General features: G+C 34.5%; 1 protein-coding gene across 2 annotated transcripts in view; it reads left to right on the forward strand.

Moving 5' to 3' along the window:
- LOC142357772 (uncharacterized) overlaps positions 1-12366 on the forward strand; it is an 18468-nt gene extending 6102 nt beyond the window's left edge. For both annotated transcript variants that reach the window (XM_075409307.1, XM_075409308.1), the window contains 3 exons: positions 5525-5770; positions 8717-9287; positions 11899-12366. In XM_075409307.1, the coding sequence (XP_075265422.1) occupies positions 5525-5770; positions 8717-9287; positions 11899-12083 (1002 nt within the window). In that variant the 3' untranslated portion in view covers positions 12084-12366. The remainder of the gene's footprint in view (positions 1-5524; positions 5771-8716; positions 9288-11898) is intronic.
- The last annotated feature ends 2309 nt before the right edge of the window (positions 12367-14675 follow it).

A 14675-nucleotide genomic window follows, 5' to 3' on the forward strand; every position in this document is an offset into this window, starting at 1 on the left:
AATATTGCAAGACCTTGCAAGTTAACCATCATAAGTAAGAATATTGCAACACTTTTCAATTGAACCATCATAGGAAAGAATATTGCAGGACCTTGCAGTTTAACCATCATAGGTAATAAAATTGAAACACCTTTCAATTTAATCATCATAGGCAAGAATATTGCAAAACGTTGCAAGTTAACCATCATAAGTAAGAATATTTAACCACCTTTCAATTTAACCATCATAGGCAAGAATATTGCAAGACCTTGCAAAATAACCGCCATAGATAAGACTATTGCAACACATTTCAATTTAACCATCTTAGGCAAGAATATTGCAAGACCTTGCAAGCTAACCATCATAGGTAAGAATATTGCAGCACCTTTCAATTTATCCATCATAGGCAAGAATTTTGCAGGATCTTGCAAGATAACCATCATGGATAAGAATATTGCAACACCTTTCAATTTAACCATCATAGGTAAGAATATTGCAACACCTTTCAATTTAACCATCTTAGGCAAGAAAATTGCAAGACCTTGCAAGTTAACCATCAAAGGTAAGAATCTTGCAACACTTTTCAATTTAACCATCATAGGCAAAAATTTTGCAAGACCTTGCAAGTTAACCATCAAAGGTAAGAATATTGCAACACCTTTCAATTTAACATCATAGGCAAGAATTTTGCAAGACATTGGAAGTTAACCATCCTAGGTAAGAATATTGCAACACCTTTCAATTGAACCGTCATAGGCAAGAATATTGCAAGACCTTGCAAGTTAACTATTATAGGTATCAATATTGCAACAACGTTCAATTTAACTAAAATAGGAAGGAATATTGCAGGACTTTGCAAGTTAACTATCATAGGTACGAATATTGCAACACCTTTTAAATTAACCATCAGAGGCAATAACATTGCAAGACCTTGCAAGTTAACCATTATAGGTAAGAATATTGCAAAAATTTTCAACTTAACCATCATAGGCAAGAATAATGCAGGACCTTGCAAGTTAACCATCATAGGTAAGAATATTGCAGCACCTTTCATTTTAACCATCATAGGCAAGAATTTTGCAGGATCTTGCAAGATAACCATCATAGGTAAGTATATTGCAACACCTTTCAATTTAACCATCATAGGTAAGAATATTGCAAAACATTGCAAGTTAACCATCATAAGTAAGAATATTGAACCACCTTTCAATTTAACCATCATAGGCAAGAATATTGCAAGACCTTGCAAAATAACCGCCATAGATAAGAATATTGCAACACATTTCAATTTAACCATCTTAGGCAAGAATATTGCAAGACCTTGCAAGATAACCATCATAGGTAAAAATATTGCAACACCTTTCAATTTAACCATCTTAGGCAAGAATATTGCAAGACCTTGCAAGTTAACCATCAAAGGTAAGAATATTGCAACACTTTTCAATTTAACCATCATAGGCAAAAATTTTGCAAGACCTTGCAAGTTAACAATCAAAGGTAAGAATATTGCAACACCTTTCAATTTAACATCATAGGCAAGAATTTTGCAAGACCTTGGAAGTTAACCATCCCTGGTAAGAATATTGCAACACCTTTCAATTGAACCGTCATAGGCAAGAATATTGCAGGTACTTGCAAGTTAACCATCATAGGTAAGAATATTACAACACCTTTCACTTTAAACATCATAGGCAAGAATATTGCAAGACCTTGCAAGCTAACCATCATAGGTAAAAATATTGCAACACCTTTCAATTTAACCATCCTAGGTAAGAATATTGCAACACCTTTCAATTGAACCGTCATAGGCAAGAATATTGCAAGACCTTGCAAGTTAACTATTATAGGTATCAATATTGCAACAACGTTCAATTTAACTAAAATAGGAAGGAATATTGCAGGACTTTGCAAGTTAACTATCATAGGTACGAATATTGCAACACCTTTTAAATTAACCATCAGAGGCAATAACATTGCAAGACCTTGCAAGTTAACCATTATAGGTAAGAATATTGCAAAAATTTTCAACTTAACCATCATAGGCAAGAATAATGCAGGACCTTGCAAGTTAACCATCATAGGTAAGAATATTGCAGCACCTTTCATTTTAACCATCATAGGCAAGAATTTTGCAGGATCTTCAAGATAACCATCATAGGTAAGTATATTGCAACACCTTTCAATTTAACCATCATAGGTAAGAATATTGCAAAACATTGCAAGTTAACCATCATAAGTAAGAATATTGAACCACCTTTCAATTTAACCATCATAGGCAAGAATATTGCAAGACCTTGCAAAATAACCGCCATAGATAAGAATATTGCAACACATTTCAATTTAACCATCTTAGGCAAGAATATTGCAAGACCTTGCAAGATAACCATCATAGGTAAAAATATTGCAACACCTTTCAATTTAACCATCTTAGGCAAGAATATTGCAAGACCTTGCAAGTTAACCATCAAAGGTAAGAATATTGCAACACTTTTCAATTTAACCATCATAGGCAAAAATTTTGCAAGACCTTGCAAGTTAACAATCAAAGGTAAGAATATTGCAACACCTTTCAATTTAACATCATAGGCAAGAATTTTGCAAGACCTTGGAAGTTAACCATCCCTGGTAAGAATATTGCAACACCTTTCAATTGAACCGTCATAGGCAAGAATATTGCAGGTACTTGCAAGTTAACCATCATAGGTAAGAATATTACAACACCTTTCAATTTAAACATCATAGGCAAGAATATTGCAAGACCTTGCAAGCTAACCATCATAGGTAAAAATATTGCAACACCTTTCAATTTAACCATCTTAGGCAAGAATATTGCAAGACCTTGCAAGTTAACCATCAAAGGTAAGAATATTGCAACACATTTCAATTTAACCATCATAGGCAAAAATTTTGCAAGACCTTGCAAGTTAACAATCAAAGGTAAGAATATTGCAACACCTTTCAATTTAACATCATAGGCAAGAATTTTGCAAGACCTTGGAAGTCAACCATCCCAGGTAAGAATATTGCAACACCTTTCAATTGAACCGTCATAGGCAAGAATATTGCAGGACCTTGCAATTTAACCATCATAGGTAATAAAATTGAAACACCTTTCAATTTAACCATCATAGGCAAGAATATTGCAAGACCTTGCAAAATAACCGCCATAGATAAGAATATTGCAACACATTTCAATTTAACCATCTTAGGCAAGAATATTGCAAGACCTTGCAAGCTAACCATCATAGGTAAGAATATTGCAGCACCTTTCAATTTATCCATCATAGGCAAGAATTTTGCAGGATCTTGCAAGATAACCATCATAGATAAGAATATTGCAACACCTTTCAATTTAACCATCATAGGTAAGAATATTGCAACACCTTTCAATTTAACCATCTTAGGCAAGAAAATAGCAAGACCTTGCAAGTTAACCATCAAAGGTAAGAATCTTGCAACACTTTTCAATTTAACCACCATAGGCAAAAATTTTGCAAGACCTTGCAAGTTAACCATCAAAGGTAAGAATATTGCAACACATTTCAATTTAACATCATAGGCAAGAATTTTGCAAGACATTGGAAGTTAACCATCCTAGGTAAGAATATTGCAACACCTTTCAATTGAACCGTCATAGGCAAGAATATTGCAAGACCTTGCAAGTTAACTATTATAGGTAACAATATTGCAACAACGTTCAATTTAACTAAAATAGGAAGGAATATTGCAGGACTTTGCAAGTTAACTATCATAGGTACGAATATTGCAACACCTTTTAAATTAACCATCAGAGGCAATAACATTGCAAGACCTTGCAAGTTAACCATTATAGGTAAGAATATTGCAAAAATTTTCAACTTAACCATCTTAGGCAAGAATAATGCAGGACCTTGCAAGTTAACCATCATAGGTAAGAATATTGCAGCACCTTTCAATTTAACCATCATAGGCAAGAATTTTGCAGGATCTTGCAAGATAACCATCATAGGTAAGTATATTGCAACACCTTTCAATTTAACCATCATAGGTAAGAATATTGCAAAACATTGCAAGTTAACCATCATAAGTAAGAATATTGAACCACCTTTCAATTTAACCATCATAGGCAAGAATATTGCAAGACCTTGCAAAATAACCGCCATAGATAAGAATATTGCAACACATTTCAATTTAATCATCTTAGGCAAGAATATTGCAAGACCTTGCAAGCTAACCATCATAGGTAAAAATATTGCAACACCTTTCAATTTAACCATCTTAGGCAAGAATATTGCAAGACCTTGCAAGTTAACCATCAAAGGTAAGAATATTGCAACACTTTTCAATTTAACCGTCATAGGCAAAAATTTTGCAAGACCTTGCAAGTTAACAATCAAAGGTAAGAATATTGCAACACCTTTCAATTTAACATCATAGGCAAGAATTTTGCAAGACCTTGGAAGTTAACCATCCCAGGTAAGAATATTGCAACACCTTTCAATTGAACCGTCATAGGCAAGAATATTGCAGGTACTTGCAAGTTAACCATCATAGGTAAGAATATTACAACACCTTTCAATTTAAACATCATAGGCAAGAATATTGCAAGACCTTGCAAGTTAACTATTATAGGTAAGAATATTGCAACAACGTTCAATTTAACCATAAAAGGAAAGAATATTGCAGGACCTTGCAAGTAAACTATCAAAGGTACGAATATTGCAACACCTTTCAAATTAACCATCAGAGGCAATAACATTGCAAGACCTTGCAAGTTAACCATTATAGGTAAGAATATTGCAAAAATTTTCAACTTAACCATCATAGGCAAGAATAATGCAAGACCTTGCAAGTTAACCATCATAGGTAAGAATATTGCAACACCTTTCAATTTAACCATCTTAGGCAAGAATATTGCAAGACCTTGCAAGTTAACCATCAAAGGTAAGAATATTGCAACACTTTTCAATTTAACCATCATAGGCAAAAATTTTGCAAGACCTTGCAAGTTAACAATCAAAGGTAAGAATATTGCAACACGTTTCAATTGAACCATCATAGGAAAGAATATTGCAGGACCTTGCAAGTTAACCATCATAGGTAATAATATTGAAACACCTTTCAATTTAACCATCGTAGGCAAGAATATTGCAAGACCTTGCAATATAATCATCATAGGTAAAAAATATTGCAACACCTTTTAATTTAGCCATCATAGGAAAGAATATTGCAATACCTTGCAGGATAACCGTCATAGGTAAGAATATTGCAACACCTTTCAAAATAACAATCATAAGCAAGATTACTGCAAGACCTTGCAAGCTAACTGACATAGGCAAGAATCCTGAAAGACCTTGCAAGTTGACCGTCGGCATTGTACTACGGAAAAGATCACTTATCATAAGAACGGTTCAAAAATTGGAACAAATGCCCTGATAATGTATAAGCACATCAAATGAAGCTATAAAAACAAAAAACAAATTTTCAAATGAAATAAAACGAGAGTATACAGCAATGCACAGTCAAAACTTTCCATTTTCAAGTCCAATAGCTATTTTACTTTTAGAAATCGAAGCCGACAGTAGTGAGTTATCAGCATAATAAACACTCAAACAGAGGATACAGACCCTCTCACCACACCTCAGTCCACGTGACCACTTCAACCAGCCCTCTGGACCCAAAAGCAGCCACATCACCACAGCAACCACCGCCCACAGGAGACAACTCATCAACAGCCCAGCTGGGTTCCGACCATCGCAAGCAGGGAGCCAATAATTTGTTCCCATCATCTCGCAACCCCCAATTCCCAAAGGTTAGGAAAATCTATGGAATTACTGTACAATGTCAGGGCAAAACACTTATAGGGCAAAATACCCTACTCCAGAATAACCTATTCCAAAATACTCCATTCCAAAATATTCTACTCCAAAATACAAAAAAATGTATATCACTACCCAGGTTGAGGTCCCAGACTGAAAGTGGATATGTCCAGACCGTCCCAGAAGGAATGTGACTGTGTTCAGACTTTTGCGCGTTGACCAGACTTTTGTGCGTTTATCAGACTATTCATGCGCTCATGTCCAGACATTCATGTGTTCATCAGACCATTTTTGCGTTCATGTCCAGACTTTTGTGCGTTGACCAGACTTTCGTGTCTTCACAACTTTTCGCTTGTTCTGGTCCAGACTTTCGTTTGTTCACCAGGCCATTCGTGCGTTCATTTCCAGATTTTTGTTCGCTCATCAGACCATTTGTGCGTTCAAGTCCAGACTATTGTGCGCTCACCGGACTTTTGTACGTTCATCAGACTATTCTTCCGTTCATATCCAGACATTCGTGCGTTCATAAAACCATCTGTGCGTTCATGTTCAGACTTTTGCGCGTTCACCAGACTTTTGTGTCTTCACAACTTTTTGTGCGTTCTTGTCCAGACTTTCATGTTTTAACCAAATTTTTTGCGCGTTACGTTATTCCTAGGATAGTGTGATCTGAGTTCTTTTTATCCCGGGGCATTAATCTAAAGAATTTGGACGTAATGTTGAAAACAACAGATTGATCAAGGATGATGAGATGAGAAAAAACTGTTAATTGAATTTTTATACCGGATGTCATTGTGATAACTAGTAAATTTAGAAGGCTCTGGTAGTGCTTTTGGTTCAAAAACAAAATCAAACTGTCTCTGAAATTCTCAAGTGGATATTTGACGTCAATTAGATCCCTTAAAATGTCGATTTATGTTAATACATTTTTTCCACGCGCCAAATTTTTGCAATCTTGAGTTATCCAATTGTTCAACTCTTCCAATTGTTTTGCCTTTTCCAATAAAGATATTAGATTCAATAGATAGTAGTTCAAAATGTAAGTTTCCGAAAGAAACAGGAGAATGTCTTTCTCGAAAGTTCCACATGTCAGCAAAACCTTACTATTATAATGTCGAATTTGTAACGGCTACCAAAGTTGAAAATCAAATGAGTCAATTGTCTAACATAGATTGAAGTGCAGGATTATGTGTCTTGTGTATCAAAAGGAGAACACAAAAATGAACATCTTATATGATCATAAATAAACATCAAATTTCAAAAATTTGAGTTTTTCAGCTATGAAGCGAAAAAAGTGAAGAGATAAAACAAACGCGTCTTTTTTTTGAGAAAAAGTTTTTTTTAATTTATTAGTTCTATGAACGGCGTTAACAAAATTTGCTTTTTTTCTATTCAAACTTTATTTATTAAAATTCAATATAAACTATTCCGTATTGATTTTTTCTCACCGTTTAATAATGCGAGCAGCCTCAAATTAGTGAAAGAAAAATTCACTTAACTTCTCTCGATGACTTACAAATTTTGCGATGTGAAAGTTTGGAGAACTTAATCCTCCATTCCTGCCCAGTTTAAACACCAGAAAATAATTTTAGTAATCGTACTAATACCTATATATATATATATATATATATATATATATATATATATATATATATATATGTGTGTGTTTGTGTGTGTATATATATTATATATATATATATATATATATATATATATATATATATATATATATATATCTGATATATATATATATATATATGTATATGTTTATAAACTGTTTTTTTCTTGCAATGGTAATCATTCTAAAAACATGATAGTTCCAGTGATAGCGATATAAATCACACAAAATGAGAAATTTATTTTGCTCAAAAACTGGTCTAACATTTACGTTTTTTTTGAAATTGTTGTAATATATATATATATATATATATATATATATATATATATATATATGAATGAGTTCTATGATTCTTTGTAGATTATAACCTAACGGTTGCTATAACCATAGTCAAGCTATGTAAGGTAGATGCAAATATGGTTCCTTGGGGGGCTGCGAGAGTCCGAAGCTTGAGAAGTTTCCGAAAGCTCCAAAGTTTTCGAAAGCTCTAAATCACAGACTTTTTATTAAATGCCAACTTACCATTCGTAACAGGATACACCAAAAACAGACCCTGTTGGTAATATTTCTCACTCTGGAATTGCTAAAAATTCCTGCTCAATTGTTAATTGTGGTCCGGTGATCTAACATGTTAGATTAAGAGCAGCTATAAACCGAGAAATAAACATTTTAGGGATCTTTTCAGTAAAAATTTTTTTTTTCAGAAATTAGTTCAATTTTTCGCGAGCATTTGTATCTCTTTACAAAAAATACCGATCGGCCAAAATTGGCTCAACCAAAAATGTGGTTTGAATGGTCAATCTATTATGGTTGCTAGTCTCTCTGATTTGTTTTGTTCCTTCATTTTTCTCAATTTCGACAAATCAAATAGATTTGATAAATTTACTGTATGTTTTGGCAATCCAGCTTTGTGGGTATATATCTTTTACACCCCCGGCATAGGTGCAATTTCTTACAAAGTAAAGTGGGATCTATTCTGTCCCCCCCCCCCCCAGCTTAGTGAGCATAAATTTTTTATGAGCCCCAGCGAACGTGCTATTTTCTTACATAGTAACGTGCTATATAACAACATTTAATTTGTAACTGGGGGTCATAAAAAAACACTGGGGGGCCGAATCAAAATAGATCTGTAAATTGCTATATAACAACACAAATTGTAATTGAGGGACAGAATGTATCGGGCTTCACTTTACAATTTTTCCAGCTAATTTTTCACAAGTATCCCAGCTCATTACAACCAGGCAGAATGCCGTGCGTCTTGCAGTTATTTCTTAAAGAAATAATTTTAAAAAAAAAGTTGTACTGAGAAATGTTGATTTAGGTGTTGACGCACGTGGCAAGTGAGCCGGACATCATTGTTGGAACCCACTTGAGAAACCAGGAGGAGCAACAGGAAGAGACCAGTCCACCCCCTCTACGCTCAACCGACGAGCTCCAGTTCCTGGCAAGTCCCAGAAGGGGCGTCCAGGAACGGGAACAGCGAAAGACCCGATTCACCGCAAACTCCCGGCTGAGTTACTCGGTTGACAGACCCGAAAGTGTGAGCGGAGCTAAACTTTACCGCGAGAGGCGAAGTCAACTTCACTCGACATCGGGTGTCAGTGGTGGTGGGGGTGGTGGATCCAGAGGTCAGCATCTGGACTCCCGGACGTCGGCAAATACCCAGGGCGCTACTGGTCTTACACGCAGGTCATCTGCCCTCTCGTGTGCGGCGGAGCAGCAACAGCAACAGCAGCAATCGTCGGCTTGTTCGCCTCGGAGGCAGCACTCTTCGAGTACGAATCTGCTCTCAAACTTCCAGCAGCAGCCGGTGCCCCCGAGCAACTCTGCCAACATGTGCCAGATGGGAAACATCAACCGGAAACGAAGTGCCAAATTTCTAAAATCCATAGGTGAGTCATTAGAGAACAAACCGGGGGTCTTTCTCATTATAGACCCCCCAGCTTGGTGGTCAGATTACCTAGAGCCCCCCCCATCACGGTAATTATACCATAATGGGGGCTATAATTTCATTGTGGGGGGGCTACAATCGGAAAGACCCCAAACCGTGTCCAGAAGCAAACTTTTACCCACATCAAAGGAACGGATTTGAGAGTTTTTCTTTTTTTTGCAATTAGGGGGTTTAATTTTTGCAATTAGGGGGTTTAATTTTTGTAATTTTAGGAGTTTTGAATGACTCTGAATTGCCTTAATCCAGTAACGATCGGATTTCCCTTATATAAACAGTGACAAGGTTACTCAGTTTCCTTATATGGCAACATTTGCCCAATATACAAGCGTGCGTAAATGCGATTTTAAAAGCAATTTTAAGGGTCGCTCTTACTTTTTTGCAATAAAAGAGTAAAATAAGTCAGATCTTCTAATAAAAATTTCACTTCATATCAGTACTATTCTGATACGTTTGCTGTGAAGAGATGGGCTGATTATCATTGTTTTCACGGAACAATTTCCCTACATTTTATCCAAATTTTCATTTTTCGCCTCTTATCTAAATAACTATGGAAGATTTTAGACTCACTGTTCAAATATCACATCGCTTCATTCACGTAGAAAAGCATAAACTTCAATATATGAAATATATTTTAGTTTTGAAAAAAAAATTAATTCACTCTATCATTTGCTCTTTTGGATTTTGAAATTGCTTATATGTTGCCATTTATTTAAATATTTAAAATTATCAACCAAAGGGGTTCATTAATGCTTTTATCTATTTTCTCTTTTTTATAAAATTAAAGTGCCTGCGTATTATAACTGAAGCTTCATTTTAAAACTTACATTTCTAACGGCCTCTTTGACATCAATCCAGCAACTATTTTTTAATAGCCGCGAAGCGAAAGCTGAGGCTTTCTTACAATTGAAAGAATTTGAAATGTATTGGGGCGCTGGCTTTTTTTAAGATCTGTTCACACATTTTCACGATTTTTGAAGTCAAATTGGAGTAAAGAATTTGATCACACCAAAACACGAAGAGGAGCGGAAAAGCGCGTGGTTTTGCGGCCTGAAATGTTTTCGTCTAATCTTAAAATAGAGTGAGAAAACGGTGTTGGAACAAAAATTCGCTTTTGCGCTAGTAGTTTTTTGTTAAGATGCGGCAATTTCACTTTAATTTTTACTGTTATTTTCAATTTTTTAGATAGGATTTTTTTTCTAAATGGCTTTCCCAATCCATTCATAGTTCATTCTAGGCCTAGTTTATTTTATTGAACCAGATTTCTTTTTCTCGCTCGTGGTTTTCTGTTTACATGCGGGATTTTGGCCTTGATTTTCTGTTTTTTTTATTAGTTTCTTATCTGATGTTTTAGAAATGGTTCATTTTCCCTATTCATTCATAGTTCGTTCTAGGTCTAGTTTTTTGTTTAGTCAATGAAGATTCTTTGAAATGTCCGTCAGGAATTGAACTGCTATGTTTTTTTATTTCGTCATCAAGATTTTTGATGCGACCATATGACGTCACAATCACTTCAAATCTGCTTTTTGTTCATTCGTTCATGCAATTTCAACTGAATTGCCGGCGTGACATTAGTTTTCAAGCTCAGTGGATTCGGTTTTTTGTTCATTCGCGTGATTAAGTTTTTGTTCACACGTGCCTCACTCTCAAAATGACTTCCTCACTTTAAATTTGACTTTTGTTTACTTTATTTCAAAGAGATAAGGTCAACTGAATGTGTGTCACTCTAAATGAAGGTTATTTGAGAGCAGGTAATAGAGGCAGCAAAAACTTATACAGATTCTAAATCATTTTCTTAATATAACATCTCAGCTTTTAATAAAAAGAGTAAATTTCTTTTTTGGTGTGTCTTTTTTACTTTTTTTGAGACTGCAGATCTACGAAGTTTTTACGGCTACTTTCTGGCAATTTTCCAGCTATGTTTATTTCTTTGACTTTTATTTACCTAAAAAATAAGAACAATTGAATCTTTAAGCATTTGAAAACATCAGAGGGAACCAACAAAGCGACCAAAAAAACAAAATTATTTTACCAATTTCATTGATTTAAAACAACCGGCATACTTATCATATTTGAAGTTGAAGAAATTGTAGCGCGTGAATTAAAAAGAACTTCGGGGCTTGCCAGGTAAATTGATTTTTGTTTCTTTTTCTTTCTGTGCGACCTTTATCAATCTTGACAATTTTGCAGGTTAGTGATACACTGATTACCAGGGACCAAGTTGAGACCAAAAATCCATCTTGTGGGATCTTGCAATTGTGATTAAAAAACACTATTTTTTTATGATCTTGCAAGACGAAAGTTTATCTTGCGAATTTCTTGCAAACTCGTTTCCGTCGGGCTGAACTCTAATTTTTCTGAATAATTCAACGCTCTACCAATTGTTGTAGAACTCGTATGGAAATTAGTTGCTCGATTTATATAACATACAACGTGACATAAGTCGTCAAACCAATTTTTTCTAATTTTGCCCCCTTGTTTAGTAAGATAAACTTTTAAAATCGACTAGGGTAGTTAGGTTTTTGACAGTAATATTGTTGTTGTTTATGTTTTAGGACACGAGACAGTAGCTGACGTCATTCACCACACAGCTGAACAGAATGCAGTTGACATTCTACTACATGCAATTGACCTAGAATGTATTTCAGTTCTCAAGGAATTACTTGATGTGCCTACTTTCCTCGTAAGTTCACTTTCCCAATTCGAGCTGACTCGGGCAAAGTTGAAAATACCCATGTAGACAAATCACGGAAACTAATATATTCTCGCAAAACCGAACATACCGAAGCTTTCTTACTTTCTAGACCGAACATACCGACAATTTCCTTCATTTGAAACCGATCATACTGAACAAACCGAACATGCCGACCATTTCTTACGTAGAAAACCGAACATACCGAACATTTCTTGCGTCGTTTTTGTTCGGTCTTCTCAACTAGGGTACTAATAATTCCGGTCTATACCAAACCTCGTTCTACTATTTATCGCTCTAGCCCAAACCTCATATTTGTTCCGACCCACTTAAGTGGGAAGGGGAACTCTATGCTCAACTGGGTTTTATTTGTTCAGCCAATTTTCGCCGGTCAAAAACTTCATCGTACAAAGTTGTGAGTGGTATCATTAGAAAGCTTGTAAAACGCAGAATTTGAAACCAAGAAGATTTTTCTGAATTTCGCCTTGTCCGAGGAGCTACGGAGGTTCAAAGTCATGTGAAGGTTGTCCTCACTTCGGATGTTTTGATCACACCTTTCGTAGTTTTTGCTGGAACTTTAATTAATTTTGCTTAAAACATATTACGAAATTGTTAACCATAGCCATAATATACTGATTTTACGCTTAAAAAAGGAGTTGCTGCGATGTTTAAATTGACCCTTTTAGGTAAAATTTGGCTGAATTTCTGGAACTTCTGCATTTTTGGAAAATGGAACCAAATATGCCTCTTTAGCACACCTTACTCAAACTGATCGGATTTGCAGACATAAAATCTGCTGACACTATCTTCGTTTGCTCAAATGGAGCTGTTTTTACCAAAGGTGCCCAAGAAAATGTTTTGAAACAATCAATTTGGCAACCTTTCGCTAATTTAAATTTATCAAAAGCGCATCATTTGTTCTTGATACATTAAGATTTTCAGATGCCGAAATAAATATTCTGCAACAAATTGGAGCAATTACGATTCATTAAGAACCGCACAAAGTCAGTTTTTAGACCCATCATTGATTTTTGCAATTAAAAAAGGATTTGGATTGTGCTTTGGCGCTGTCCTTTTTAACTTTTTTTTGCTTTTTTATTCCCAATTGCAAGCAAGTCTGTATTAATGTTGAGGTACAGTTATTGAGCATTTCAAATTATGTTTATAGTAGCCATAATAAAAGATAAGTATATTTGCCATTTAAATCTTACCTTTTTTGGCTAATTTTTTTCTCTAAATTGTATATGATTTCTCTAGTTTTCTCAGATTCTGTTGTTCTTTTTTAATATTATGAAAATCTGACGGAGTCTAATAAATCAAAATTCTGATTCGCTATTGATGGAGGTGATAATAAAACTTCCTAAAGTTTTCAGTGGATACCTAATGGTTTTTCGTTAAAATAACTCGGGAATTATGAAAAAATCTCATCCGTTATTTTTGATCCTCTGTCTTTTTTGGTAAAATTAGCTATTTTGATATTTTATGGAACAATTATTCGTTTTGTTTGACAAAAAGCATTAGCAAACTAGATTTGGTTCAATCCTGCATTTTTACAATCCACACACTCGGAAAGCAATGGGGCGCGGTCTTTTTTCAAATCTGATTTGACTTTTTGTTTTCTTACGATAGTTAGAGACAAGAATTGATTCAAATCAAAACTCATTTAAATACAGAGCAAATTAAGTTGCAATTAGAGGCTAAAGAATTTATTTTATAGTTTCCGAATGATGACTTTTTCTAATATTACTCAATATAAATCAAAAACTCTTCTGTAATTATTGATATATTTAAGATTTTGGTCAGAGAGCTATTTTGCGAACGTTTGTATTAATTATAGAGCATTAAAAAGAATAGCATTGATCTAATCTTGCAGTTTTATGGTGCAAAAAATTACAATTCTTGTTATAGATGGGCGCATTCACTTTTCTCAAAATTTGTTGGCTTTATTGTTTTTTTATGTCAGTTAGAGACCTTAATCATTTCAAATCAAAATTCAGTCGAAATCAGAGAAATTAACGTTAAAATGAAAATCAATGAACTTACTCTATAACTTGAAGACACGTTTATGGTTTTTCGGCTTCAAAACCGAGTTTGAGTAAAATTGTTTTTATAATTTTCTGCCGTTATTCAAATTTATTTCGTAGTCTTTTGACTTCGTCTCACTGATGACTGGTCCAGTTGTCTTCGACAGCAATTATAAGTTAGTTTGTTTAATATTTGTTTTTATGTTGAAAGCTTATGGCTGCTCTAACATTCTAAAAGTTTTTTTCGAAATGTTTGATGATTTTTTTATTGTTTTTCAAATTTTAGTCACAATTCTGTCATTTTGTCATCTTATGCGTAATCTCAGCAAAAAGAGCTGTCGCATTCTTTTTCAAGTGATTTAGAGCTTAGGATTTTCTGCTGCTTCTTCTTTTAAATAATGGTTTTTTGGCTTCGATATTGCGAGTTTTCTATTTTTAAAAAAAAACTTTTGGTTATTGTCCCATTTTCAAGATTCATTTTGATGTCTTGTCAGATTAATTATCATAATAATGACAAAAAAACATATATCACATTACTGACGTTGAAAGAAAGCGTAACTTATTATATTTGTTTTTCAGGCCAATGCTTATGGTTTTAACGTCTTCGACGCCGCTT

The sequence above is a fragment of the Convolutriloba macropyga genome, unplaced genomic scaffold, assembly GCF_964194025.1.
Source record: "Convolutriloba macropyga unplaced genomic scaffold, txConMacr16.3 SCAFFOLD_2941, whole genome shotgun sequence".
NCBI lineage: Eukaryota > Metazoa > Xenacoelomorpha > Acoela > Convolutidae > Convolutriloba > Convolutriloba macropyga.